Genomic DNA, 13,973 nt, shown 5'->3' with positions numbered 1-13,973 from the left:
GTATGGTAACTGATGTGTGAGAAACGAGTGAATGGGTGAAAGTGTTGTGACAAATCTTAAGAGGAGATTTGGAATTATACTGCAAGAAATTGACAGATCTTTACAAAGATTTAGAAAGCCAAATAAATTCCCACGATACAGCGTTAGTGTTATAAGAAATTGTTGAAAGAAATTACGATTTTTTTTGTTGAACGAAACAAATGAGACTTTTGACAAATCGCTGCAAGGGACGAGAATAGCACGGTGAGCATCATGGCGAATTGCACCTAGAGGGAAATAGCTCAGTCAGTGACAAGAGGATAGTGGCATCAGATGAGCACTTCTCCAATCATCGTGGGGATTGAATGTGAGAATGGGGATCACGCCGCCATTCTTTTATGTAACCCAAGGATCGATAAAACAAAAGCTGCACAGCACAACCAAAAGCTCTGGCTTAAGCTGTGATTTGAACGAAGTGCTTGCGATCAGAGACAAACTCTCTTTTAAGTTGCGGGGGTGGGGGCTGTTCCACGCTGTGAAATAACGTTGCCAACCGAAATCTTGCGAAGCCGCAATTACAAAAGCTGTGGCACGAAAATAGGCGGTCAGCGAACTGGAGTAAATGACTATCCCGTCCGTCCCTGCGCTTCATTTCTATGCAGCTCACATCTTGCTGAAGATCACAGCACACACACACATACACACACCCAGAGCTGGAGCTGCATGCAATTCGCAGCCTGTTCGTTCCAAAGAAAGAAAGGGAGGGAGAAGAGAGGTTGAGGAAATCATTCTGCACCGGCACACACTGCAAACAAACTTTAAAATCCAATTTTTTTAACGGTGTAAAGCTTGTGTGAAATGCAGCACGGATGGTTGGGTGGAGTGAGTGAGTGTATCAATGGTTCTGGGTGTGAGGAGGGATGAGAGCACGGCGCCGTCGGCGGATTGGCTGGAGTCGGGGGCAAGCGCGAGCGCACTCCCCAATGGGAATGATGGCTGGAAAGCGCGAGGCGGGGGGATGGGGCGAGGCGGGGGGATGGGGCGGGGCCGAGGGGGCAGCACAGCCGATGAAAATCCCCGTCCGATTGGCCGAGAGGCGAAGCCCTGATTGTAACACGGGTCCCGATTGGCCGCCCGCCCGGCCCGGGTCGCTCTCGGGCTTGTCCATGGTTTTTTTTTCCTCCTCGCATTTTTTTTCACGCGCTCGTGTGGACTGGGCGGGGAGAGAGAGAGAGAGGGAGAGAGAAAGATGTCGGTGGCGACCGCGGTTGGAGTAGGCCTGGCTTCAGAGTCCGGTTGAACTGTCGAAGGGAGGAGGATTGAAGGCGGCCGGCCGGACTCGAGGGAGCGTCGAATGACAAGACACAGCCAGAGGGAGTGGGAGAAAACCCCGAGGAGCCATGGCGGCGGCTCCGTCTGAGCGAGAGGAGCTGCTGCTGCTGTTGGCAGCGGTGGGGAGAGTGCGGCCCGAACTGGGGGACAGCTGCTGCTGGAGTCTCCTGGACTGAGAGGGGGGAATCCAGGCCTCAACCATACAAGGTCTGTCTGAGGGGGAGGGGAAGGTCTCCCTCCTATTTTAAACATCACCCCAGTAACGGAGGAAAAAGGAGGAGGCTGTGTGTGCACACGCCGATGAGTGTAGTTTCTCTACTCCGCTTGTACTGTGATTGATGGGGAGGGAATTCTGCTGCAGATGGGAATCTACCTCGTTTTTTAAAAAAATCATCCCACCTTTTGACTCCATACTATATAGTATATACAGCCGGTTATAATGGTTGGTAATAATTTCCACATCACTCTTCTCGGCCGAATCAGTCCAAAGTGAAAACACACACCCACCACAACAAATGGTTAGTTGTCAGGATCCATTCCCCGGCATCTAGGGGAAGGAAGCATTGTGAAAAGTCTGGCTGTGACTGTGTCTCGTCTTCCTTTTGACATTGTCACCCTTTCCCGATCTTGGCGTCTGCTTATTTTTTTGGGGGGGGGGGGGGGGGGGGGCAAGGAGGGGTAGAAGGAGAAAAAAAAGCAAGTGAAGCTAAAAGAAACTTGGCGGCAGGGAGGTGTTGAGCATTAAGCGCGAATCCTGTAGGAAAAGCCAAGTAACAGGATTGTTTTTTGAAAAAAAAGGCGTTTCCTTGATTGATGGAACGAGGTTGAAGCTCCTGTTGTGAGAGCTGACTTGATTTGTGTCGGTGCGTCTTTCTGATCACACTTTTTCAGGAGTGTTGTGAGCATGAATTATGGTACAAATGAGATATTTATGACAATGCCTGTGTATCTATTTTTTTCCAGTTTCATTAAGAAGCAATGAGGAAGACCGGGTAGACCGGAGAGTTATCATCTGTCGGGCTGTGGTGATTTTTGTTGTTGTTGCAATTCATGACTGACTGGATTTTTCAATGTGCGGAGCCGAGAGAATGTTCTCCTGATCTGGATTCGTTTTAATTTGAAATGTTATAATGGCGACACGAAGGACCTGTCCAAGTGAAGAGGAGGATGGAGATGCAAATGGAAAAAAAACACCCATCTGCTGGAAAGGAGGAGGTACGATTGAGACCAGATTCCGTGTCTTTTTAAACAAAACCGTAAGGAGATTTAAGGGTCTATCCCTTTTACATAATGCCATGTATGGAGGGATCAAGCAGTTGATTTGTGGCTTTTGATTTACTGTTTGTCGTCTTGCTGTATTGGGCTCACTGCCCGTCAGGCTCAACAGATTATGCTCTAGAGATTTAGTCAGGGCTTGTGCATTACAGTTTTAAGCTTTTCTACGTAAGTTGTCTCAGCTGTAATTACGTACGAGGTTGAATTGCTGTTGGAATCGTATTTCAGCAAGTGCAAAAGCACATCTCTGACATTTGTTTTTAGTATTGCAGTGTTGCTGAAAGGTTGCCATTTAATAAAATACTAATTTTGACGTTATTGTAGGCTGCGTATTTAAAAAAAAAATAAAGTACGGTAATTGTAGAGTTACATTATATTGACTGGTGGCATTGAGTCCAATGACATTTGAAATTTTGGCGCACTCAGTTGTTTTAATTCTTAACTGGTCACTGAACCCGGGGAGTATAAGGTGATAATGCTTGTTTACCACCTCCTGCATAAAGTTTTCCGAACAGTTCAAATGATAACACCAATTGTATTAGGTTATGTGTGGTGAAAATGGTACAGGAGCAAAAGCATGGGTGTAACCGAGACACACATGCTGGGTTTTACTGGAAGGCGTATTGCTAGTTAGAAGCTGGAATGCTACATACAGCCTCTTTCTAATATTGCTGTTAAGATCAACCCTTTGATGTGTTAAAGCTGAGTAGCACAGGAATATAGTCCTAGAAAAGTTTGCAAGAATACAAGAGTCGACAAATGTATCTGGGAATATACCCAGATGTTACCATCTCCTGGAATACAATAGTGTGCGATTTGACAATTACAAGATGGGACTTTTTGGTCAAGTTATTCTGTAAATGAGTTTTCAGAGTTGCAGCATACGATATAAATGTGTAGATAGTCTGTTAAGTGTGCATTCTTTATTCTCATTCCTGTCTAGATTTTCAACATGTTGCTGGAAAGCAGTTTTACTTTTAAACTTTGCTTTATGAATATCACACTTTTTACCTCTTTAATTTTGTAGCTGAAGTAAGTTGCGAGTGCAGTGATTAACAATTTGTATTTTAAGCGTGTCGTTCATTGGTTAGAATTGGGAAAACTTAGAATATTCTCTGAAGTGGTTGAAGTAAATTACAAAGGTGTGGGGTTGAAAGTATTGACAAACTATAAAATAAGAAATTGCGAGTCTCATCAGCTAAAACGAGTTGTGTTTGATAAAGCTTTTAGAGGTGTCATGAAATAATGAGAAACATGATTGTTTGATTCAATCCATTTTAAAGCTGAAAAATAAGGTAATTCTTATTTACAAATTGGAGTGCAATGATCAGATACAACCTTATTATTTCTGCCAAAATAGACAAGTTTACATTTACCCATATTGTATTCCATTTGCCAGATTTTGCCCAGTCACCCAACCTACCTATGTCACTTTGTAACCTCCTTGCGTCCTCTTCGTGTCATCAGCAAATTTGGCACCACCTTCAGTCCCTTCATTTTGTGATTTCCCTATCACAAAACCATGTTGACACAAAGCATATGAATGGCTTTTCGGCAGTGTGAACTCGCTTATATCTTACCAGATCATTTGACATAGTGAATCCCTTCCCAAACTCAGGGCAGATGAATGGCCTCTGCCCAGTGCGAATGTGCTAATGTCTCAGCAGGGCAGATGAAGGACTGAATCCCTTCCCACACTCAGAGCAGGTGAATGACCTTTCCCCAGAGCAGGTGAACGGCCTTTCCCCAGTGTGAACATGACAATGAGTTTTCAGTGCAGATGGGCAATGAAATCCCTTCCCACATTTCCGATGTTTCCAAGTTATTTACATAACTTGTAAAAAAAACTGAGGCCGTAGTACTGATCTGTGTGACATACTGCCAGCTAGAAAAAGACCCACTCATACTTATGTCAATTTTGTTTTCTGAAACAATCTTCAATCCATTACCCCCTGTATCCTATTTTATTTTACGCAATAATCTTTGATGTTTCGCCTTTTTTCAAATGCCTTCTGGAAATCTTAAATGTAATCTTACATCCTCCGGTTCCCCTTTATCCACAGCATGTGACTCCTTAAAAGAAATCCAGCAAATTGGTTAAACATGATTTCCCTATCACAAAACCATGTTGACTCTGCCTGATAGCCTTGAATTTTTCCTGTGATAAATGTTAGGTTAACTGCCTATAGTTTCCTGCCTTCCACCCTCTCTGAATAAAGGAGCTTCATTTCCTATTTTCCAATTTATTGGTGTCGTCTCTGAATTTTGGAAAATTAAAACCGATGCATCAACTATCTCATTAGCCACTTCTTTCAAGACCTTGGGGTGAAGTCCATCTGGACCAGGGGATTTGACAGCCCACAGACCCAACAATTTGCTAGATACCGCTTCACTGATGATTGGAATTTTGCTGAGTTCTCCCTTCCTTTGATTTCCTGATTTATAATTATTTCTGGGATGCTACTTGTGTCCTCAACAGATGCAAAATATCTGTTTAATTCACCTGCCATAGTCCTACTTTCAATTCCACGGAAGCACTTTCTATTGGACTAATGTTCACTTTTTGTTAATTTTATTTCAAAATTTAGATATCTATAAAAACTTTTACCGGCTAGCTTTCTCGTTCTTCAGTTTCTCCATTTCAATTTTTTAGTCATTCTTTGTTATTTATTTACTTTCCAATCTTTTGACCTGCCACTCATCAAAGCGCAAACATATACTTTTCTAATTTAGTGCAGTCTTTAACTTTTTTAGTTAATCACAGATGATGGGCCCTTCCCGTGCAATTTTCCTTTCTCATTGGAATGTGTCTATTCTGTATATTCTGAAATATCCCTTTAAATAGCCACCACTGAAGATTTGTTGTTCTATCGTTTAAGCACATTTGCCAGTTCACTTTAGCTGGCTCTGCTTTCATGCCCTCACACTTCCCCTTATTTAAGTTTTAAATACTAGTCTTGGGCATATTCTTCTCCCTCAAACCGAATGTAAAATTCAGTTGTGTTATGATCGCAGATACCTAGGGGTGCCATCATTGTAAGGTTATCAATTAATCCTATTGCATTTACGATACCAGGTCTAGTATAGCCCGCCCTCTGGCTCCAGAATGTGCTGTTCTAAGCAACTATCCTGAAAACGTTCTAAGAACTCCTCATCTATGCCACCTTTGCCCATCTGATTTTTCCAATCTATATGTAGATTAAAATCCCCCATGATTATTGCAGTACCTTTCTGACAAGCTCCTATTATCTCTAATACTCTGTACACCACTCCCACAAGTGACTTCTTGTCGTTTATAATTTCTCATATCAACCCAAACTGCTTGTACATCCTGGTTTCCTGAACTTGGGTCATCCCCCTCTATTAGAACAGAATCACATGACAAATCACCGTGGTCCTGGTAACTTGTTTAAAAAATATATAAATCACGTTTATTATTGGTGTTCCTAGTTAATATTTGTTTTTGTATCATGAAAAATATATAGCGGTGTCTTTCACTATTGCAATGGAGAGAGATAGGGTCATACGACAGGGCAAGGTTTATAATTGGGGGAGGGGTAATTATGATGCGATTAGGCAAGAATTAGGGAGCATAAGATGGGAACAGAAACTGTCAGGGAAAGGCACAAATGAAAAGTGGAGCTTGTTCGAAGAACAAATACTGCGTGTCCTTGATAGGTATGTCCCTGTCAGGCAGGGAGGAAATGGCCGTGTGAGGGAACCATGGATCACAAAAGAGGTTGAATGTCTTGTCAAGAGGAAAAAGGGAGAGTATGTAAGGATGAGAAAACAAGGTTCAGTTGGGTCACTTGAGGGTTACAAGGTGGCGAGGAATGAGCTTAAAAAAGGGCTTAGGAGAGCTGGGAGGGGGCATGAGAAGTCCTTGGCGGGTCGGATCAAGGAAAACCCTAAGGCTTTTTACTCTTTTATGTGAGAAATAAAAGAATGACCAGGGTGAGGGTAGGGCCTGTCAAGGGCAGTAGTGGGAACTTGTGCATGGAGTCAGAAGAAATAGGAGAGGCGTTGAATGAATACTTTTCTTCAGTGTTCACCAAGGAGAGGGACCATGTTTTTGAGGATGTGTGTGTGATACAGGTGTGTAGGCTGGAGGAGGTAGATGTTCTGAGGAAGGATGTATTAGCAATTTTGAAAAACCTGAGGGTCGACAAGTCCCCTGGGCCAGATGGGATATATCCAAGGATTCTTTGGGAGGCAAGGGATGAGGTTGCAGAGCCTTTGGCTTTGATCTTTGGGTCCTCACTGTCCACGGGGGTAGTGCCAGAGGACTGGGGGGTGGCGAATGTTGTTCCTCTGTTCAAGAAAGGGAATAGGAATGACTCTGATAATTATAGGCCGGTTAGTCTTACTTCGGTGGTCGATAAGTTAATGGAAAAGGTCCTGAAGGATAGGATTTATCACCATTTGGAAAGATGCAACACGGATAGTCAACACGAATTTGTGAAGGGTAAATCTTACCTCACAAATTTGATTGAATTCTTTGAGGAGGTAACTAAGTGTGTAGATGAAGGTAGAGCAGTTGATGTCGTATACATGGATTTTAGTAAGGCGTTTGATAAGGTTCCCCATGGTCGGCTCATGAAGAAAGTAAGGAGGTGTGGGATAGAGGGCAATTTGGCCAGTTGGATAAGTAACTGGCTATCACATAGAAGACAGAGGGTGGTGGATAGAAAATTTTCAGACTGGAGACCAGTTACCAGCGGTGTACCACAGGGATCAGTGCTGGGTCCTCTGCTATTTGTGATATTTATCAATGACTTGGAGGAGGGGGCTGAAGGGTGGGTCAGTAAATTTGCTGATGACACCAAGATTGGTGGAGTAGTGGATGAGGTGGAGGGCTGTTGTAGGCTGCAAAGAGACATTGATAGGATGCAGAGCTGGGCCGAAAAATGGCAGGTGGAGTTTAACCCTGATAAGTGCGAGGTGATTCATTTTGGTAGTAAAAATTTGAATGCCGATTACAGGGTCAACGGCAGGGTTCTGAGGAATGTGGAGGAACAGAGAGATCTTGGGGTTCATGTCCACAGATCTCTGATGGTGTGGAAAGGAAAGGATGGCGAAGATGATTCTGGAAAAGAGCGAAAGTAACAGGGTAGTTGTTATGGGAGACTTTAACTTTCCAAATATTGACTGGAAAAGATATAGTTCGAGTACATTAGATGGGTCGTTCTTTGTACAATGTGTGCAGGAGGGTTTCCTGACACAATATGTTGACAGGCCAACAAGAGGCGAGGCCACATTGGATTTGGTTTTGGGTAATGAACCAGGCCAGGTGTTAGATCTGGAGGTAGGTGAGCACTTTGGAAACAGTGACCACAATTCGGTGACCTTTACGTTAGTGATGGAAAGGGATAAGTATACCCCGCAGGGCAAGAGTTATAGCTGGGGGAAGGGCAATTATGATGCCATTAGACATGACTTAGGATGTGTTGGTTGGAGAAGTAGGCTGCAAGGGTTGGGCACACTGGATATGTGGAGCTTGTTCAAGGAACAGCTATTGCATGTTCTTGATAAGTACGTACCAGTCAGGCAGGGAGGAAGGGGTCGAGCGAGGGAACCGTGGTTTACCAAAGAAGTGGAATCTCTTGTTAAGAGGAAGAAGGAGGCCTATGTGAAGATGAGGCATGAAGTTTCAGTTGGGGCGCTTGATAGTTACAAGGAAGCGAGGAAGGATCTAAAGAGAGAGCTGAGACGAGCAAGGAGGGGACATGAGAAGTCTTTGGCAGGTAGGATCAAGGAAAACCCAAAAGCTTTCTATAGGTATGTCAAGAATAAAAGAATGACTAGGGTAAGAGTAGGGCCAGTCAAGGACAGTGGTGGGAAGTTGTGTGTGGAGGCTGAGGAGATAAGCGAGATACTAAATGAATACTTTTCGTCAGTATTCACTCAAGAAAAAGATAATATTGTGGAGGAGAATGCTGAGACCCAGGCTATTAGAATAGATGGCATTGAGGAGTGTAGGGAAGAAGTGTTGGCAATTCTGGACAAGGTGAAAATAGATAAGTCCCCGGGGCCGGATGAGATTTATCCTAGGATTCTCTGGGAAGCCAGGGAAGAGATTGCTGAGCCTTTGGCTTTGATTTTTAGGTCATCATTGGCTACAGGAATAGTGCCAGAGGACTGGAGGATAGCAAATGTGGTCCCTTTGTTCAAGAAGGGGAGTAGAGATAACCCCGGTAACTATAGGCCGGTGAGCCTAACGTCTGTGGTGGGTAAGGTCTTGGAGAGGATTATAAAAGATACGATTTATAATCATCTAGATAGGAATAATATGATTAGGGATAGTCAGCATGGTTTTGTGAAGGGTAGGTCATGCCTCACAAACCTTAGAGTTCTTTGAGAAGGTGACTGAACAGGTAGACGAGGGTAGAGCAGTTGATGTGGTGTATATGCATTTCAGTAAAGCGTTTGATAAGGTTCCCCATGGTCGGCTATTGCAGAAAATACGGAGGCTGGGGATTGAGGGTGATTTAGAGATGTGGATCAGAAATTGGCTAGTTGAAAGAAGACAGAGAGTGGTAGTTGATGGGAAATGTTCAGAATGGAGTTCAGTTACGAGTGGCGTACCACAAGGATCTGTTCTGGGTCCGTTGCTGTTTGTCATTTTTATAAATGACCTAGAGGAGGGCGTAGAAGGATGGGTGAGTAAATTTGCAGACGACACTAAAGTCGGTGGAGTTGTAGACAGTGCGGAAGGATGTTGCAGGTTACAGAGGGACATAGATAAGCTGCAGAGCTGGGCTGAGAGGTGGCAAATGGAGTTTAATGTGGAGAAGTGTGAGGTGATTCACTTTGGAAAGAATAACAGGAATGCGGAATATTTGGCTAATGGTAAAATTCTTGGTAGTGTGGATGAGCAGAGGGATCTCGGTGTCCATGTACATAGATCCCTGAAAGGTGCCACCCAGGTTGATAGGGTGGTGAAGAAGGCCTATGGTGTGTTGGCCTTTATTGGTAGAGGGATTGAGTTCCGGAGCCATGAGGTCATGTTGCAGTTGTACAAAACTCTAGTACGGCCGCATTTGGAGTATTGCGTACAGTTCTGGTCGCCTCATTATAGGAAGGACGTGGAAGCTTTGGAACGGGTGCAGAGGAGATTTACCAGGATGTTGCCTGGTATGGAGGGAAAATCTTATGAGGAAAGGCTGATGGACTTGAGGTTGTTTTCATTAGAGAGAAGAAGGTTAAGAGGTGACTTAATAGAGGCATACAAAATGATCAGAGGGTTAGATAGGGTGGACAGCGAGAGCCTTCTCCCGCGGATGGAGGTGGCTAGCACGAGGGGACATAGCCTTAAATTGAGGGGTAATAGATATAGGACAGAGGTCAGAGGTGGGTTTTGTACGCAAAGAGTGGTGAGGCCGTGGAATGCCCTACCTGCAACAGTAATGAACTCGCCAACATTGAGGGCATTTAAAAATTTGTTGGATAAGCATATGGATGATAAGGGCATAGTGTAGGTTAGATGGCCTTTAGTTTTTTTTCCATGTCGGTGCAACATCGAGGGCCGAAGGGCCTGTACTGCGCTGTATTGTTCTATGTTCTATGTTCTATGGTTGCCACTCAAGTGGATAGAGCTGTGAAGAAGGCTTATCGTGTGTTAGCGTTTATTAACAGGGGGCTTGAGTTTAAGAGCCGCGGGGGTATGTTGCAACTATGCATGACCCTGGTGAGACCACATTTGGAGTATTGTGTGCAATTCTGGTCACATTATAGGAAGGATGTGGAAGCATTGGAAAGGGTGCGAAGGAGATTTGCCAGGATTCTGCCTGGTTTGCAGGATAGGTCTTATGGGGAAAGATTGAGGGAGCTAGGGCTTTTCTCTTTGGAGCGGAGGAGGATGAGAGGCGACTTAATAGAGGTTTATGAGATGATGAGGGGGATAGATAGAGTGGACGTTCAGAGACTATTTCCTCGGGTGGATGTAGCTGTTACAAGGGGGCATAACTATAAGATTCAGGGTGGGAGATATAGGAGGGATATCCGAGGTAGGTTATTTACTCATAGAGAGTGGTTAGGGTGTGGAATGGACTGCCTGCTGTGATAGTGGAGTCGGACACTTTAGGAACTTTCAAGTGGTTATTGGATAGGCACATGGAGCACACCAGAATGACATGGAGTGGGATAGCTTGATCTTGGTTTCGGACAATGCTCGGCACAACATCGAGGGCCGAAGGGCCTGTTCTGTGCTGTACTGTTCTATGTAAGCCCTTTGAGTTCTGATTAAAGTCTGGCCTGTGTAGCATTCACTTTAGTGAAACTCTATACTTCATGTAATTTTATAACGTTTCATGATAAAGCTATTTTCTTTTGTCCAAATCCATTGAAATTAATAGCCACAGAAGTATCTTTTTAATTTATTTTTTAAATATCTGGCCCTGAGTTGGAGTTTTGCACTTCTGAGCTCACTATTCTAATGTTTCTGTTCATCAAAATGAATGGACAAACATTCCTTAGCCTGTGAGCATACAAATGGAGGACTTCAGTTTGCTATCCTGCATCTATACTTCACCTATGCTTTAGTAATATTTAGTAAATGTAGTGTATTTTAGAATTAAAATATTCTTTTTAAAAGTAATCTGAAGTATAATGCAGCTGAACTGAATCTAAACTGAATGTTGCATGTGATAATTTAATCTACTGGAGCACTTATAACACGTTTGAGTGGAGTTCATTGTGAATGACTGCTGTTAACTTAAATATAACAATTCTTGCTGAGAACATCTCCATACCCTGTTTTGTGAGATTAATTTCTCGTGAGGTCCATTTTATATTGGAGAACTGCCACCTCAAACAGATCTCCGACGCAGTTGGATTGCCCTTTTTTGATATTGGTCCTGGCAAAATGAGCAACCTGCTCACCTTCATAATGGAAATGAAGAAGCTTTGTTCCTGCTGGTATGTATGGGCTGTAACCATTGGGAAGCTATCATTACTAAAGCAAACAGTTGCAAACATATATTCACACAAGTGACAGCAAAATTATTTTGTGCCTATATGGGAACGTTTCAGACACCGATTGATACCAACTATATTTGTTGACCCTTCCTTGACATGGTATTGCTATTGTTTACATTAGACCATGACTGAAAATTACCTTCTTCAGTGCACGCAGCTGTTATGCCAAATGTTTTTAAATGGGAAATTAAGTTAGTATGTGTTGGTTTTAAAATTAAGTCTGCAGGCCTCTGAAATTCAAACAATCGAAGAGCTTTATTCAGGAGATGTTAACATCACAGGCTGCTATGTGACACTGCCTGTTTGTCTGTGCAAATAATAATAATAATCTTTATTTGTGTCACAAGTAGGCTTGCAATAACACTACAATGAAGTTACCGTGACCACACTCCGGCGCCTGCTTGGGTATATTGAGGGAGAATTCAGACATCCAATTCACCTAACAAGCGCGTCTTTCGGGACTTGTGGGTGGAATCCCATGCAGACACTGGGAGAACATGCAGACTTTGCACAAACAGTGACCCAAGGTGGGGCCGAACCAGGTGCTCTGAAGCAACAGTGCTAACCACTGCTACCGTGCCACCCATGACCGATAATGTCACATGATCGGTCTCAAGTGTCCCTGTACCACCGCAAGGCTTGCTAGTGAGGAAACATGAGAAATACCATGAAAGCACTACAGTTTTCTCCCTCTTTTTTAAATCAAGGTCGCTGGCAAAATAAACAGTATAACATTTTAATCAACAACAGTCAATGTGTCACACGCTTCGGAGGTTGTCTTCTGTGTGGCTGTTCGCGAACCTCTGATATCTGGCTTTTCATGCTTGCTGCACCCTCTGGTGTCTTAGGCTTGGTTTGAATGTCGTCCATGGTCACGTTAACCGGAGACGGCCCAGTGTTTTAAGGTTCACTTGATGTCTGGTTCTCAACTGAGGTATTGCTTTCCAAATTGGTTCGAATAGTGTCAGATTCTCTGGAAGGTCTTGACACACCTTAATTTGGAGTCACGTTGGTTTTACCTCCGGCAGATTGTTTCTTGTCACCAAAAGATGATCTGCATGTCTACTCCATATTCTATTTGTCTTGGGTTTGCATGGTGCAAGAGACCGGTCCTGTCTGTGTTAAAATGGTGGCAGGTATCCACTTTTGTGGTATAGTTCCTTGCCAGAACCTCTTGACCCTGGTGAAAAACACAAGGCTGTTCTCCCGTTATACGTCCTGATCCTGCTGCTTTTTCTCAACAATTTATTTTGTTTTGGGTGGTTTTGGAAAATCGAATGCTATGCGCAGTTAACGTTTAACCATTAGCAACGCCAGAGAAACTTGGGTTGTTGAATGAATGAAAATGAAACGAAAATCGCTTATTGTCACGAGTAGGTTTCAATGAAGTTACTGTGAAAAGCCCCTCGTCGCCACATTCCGGCGCCTGTTCGGGGCGGTTGGTACGGGAATTGAACCGTGCTGCTGGCCTGCCTTAGAACATAGAACAGTACAGCACAGAACAGGCCCTTCGGCCCTCGATGTTATGCCGCGCAATGATCACCCTACTCATACCCACCTATCCACCCTATACCCGTAAACCAACCCCCCCCCCCCCTAACCTTACTTTTTAGGACACTACGGGCAATTTAGCATGGCCAATCCACCTAACCCGCACATCTTTGGACTGTGGGAGGAAACCGGAGCACCCGGAGGAAACCCACGCACACACGGGGAGGACGTGCAGACTCCGCAGACAGTAACCCAGCCGGGAACCGAACCTGGGATCCTGGAGCTGTGAAGCATTTATGCTAACCACCGTGCTGCCACCAGGTCTTTCACCAGGGTCAAGCTGCCTTGGTCTGCTTTAAAAGCCAGCGATTTAGCCCAATGTGCTAAACCAGCCCCATAAAGCCCCTAGTTGCCACATTCCGGTGCGTGTTCAGGGAGGCTGGTACGGGAATTGAACCGTGCCTGCCTTGGTCTGCTTTCAAAGCCACCGATTTAGCTCTGTGCTAAACCAGCCCCTAAGCAGCAGTTGAACGCGCAGTATTCCTATACGTGAGTTACTGTCAACAAATATTTAATTGTCTGTATAAAACGTTCTGACAGCTCATGGCAGGGTGATGTGGAACGGATTGGATGTATTAAATTCCGTTTTCCAAATACTGTACGAACACTCGCAAAATGAACTGTTGCCCATTATCGTTCGTGAGTTGGTCAGGGTATCTGAAGCTGCTGAAGATTTCACCCGATGTCATTGTTTTCTCCGCTGGTGCCTTCATGATGGCAATTTAAGGCCATTTCGAGTGAGCGCCAATTAGAATGAGAAACTAACGCCCTTCAAGTAGTACTCATGATCAATGTACTCATTGCTAGGTCTCTTCTGGTCATTCCCACAGGTATAATGGGGCTAATCGTGGTAGGTTCCG

At 44.1% G+C, this 13,973-nt stretch overlaps 1 protein-coding gene across 3 annotated transcripts in view; it reads left to right on the top strand.

Annotated features, from left to right (window-relative positions):
* The first annotated feature begins 1,131 nt into the window (after positions 1 to 1,131).
* The window catches only part of LOC119966446 (rho GTPase-activating protein 21-like), a 310,278-nt gene continuing 297,436 nt past the window's right edge, over positions 1,132 to 13,973 (top strand). Inside the window, exons 1-2 of one of the 3 annotated variants that reach the window (XM_038798136.1) lie at positions 1,132 to 1,518; positions 2,275 to 2,567. In XM_038798136.1, coding sequence (XP_038654064.1) covers positions 2,442 to 2,567 — 126 coding nt within the window. In that variant the 5' untranslated portion in view covers positions 1,132 to 1,518; positions 2,275 to 2,441. The remainder of the gene's footprint in view (positions 1,519 to 2,274; positions 2,568 to 13,973) is intronic. The other 2 variants (XM_038798137.1, XM_038798135.1) reach the window with 2 other exon arrangements.

The sequence above is a fragment of the Scyliorhinus canicula genome, chromosome 5 (assembly GCF_902713615.1).
Source record: "Scyliorhinus canicula chromosome 5, sScyCan1.1, whole genome shotgun sequence".
In the NCBI taxonomy this organism is placed as follows: Eukaryota; Metazoa; Chordata; class Chondrichthyes; order Carcharhiniformes; family Scyliorhinidae; genus Scyliorhinus; species Scyliorhinus canicula.
Note: the sequence above shows the minus strand (reverse complement) of the source record. Positions and strands in the feature narration are given on the sequence as shown.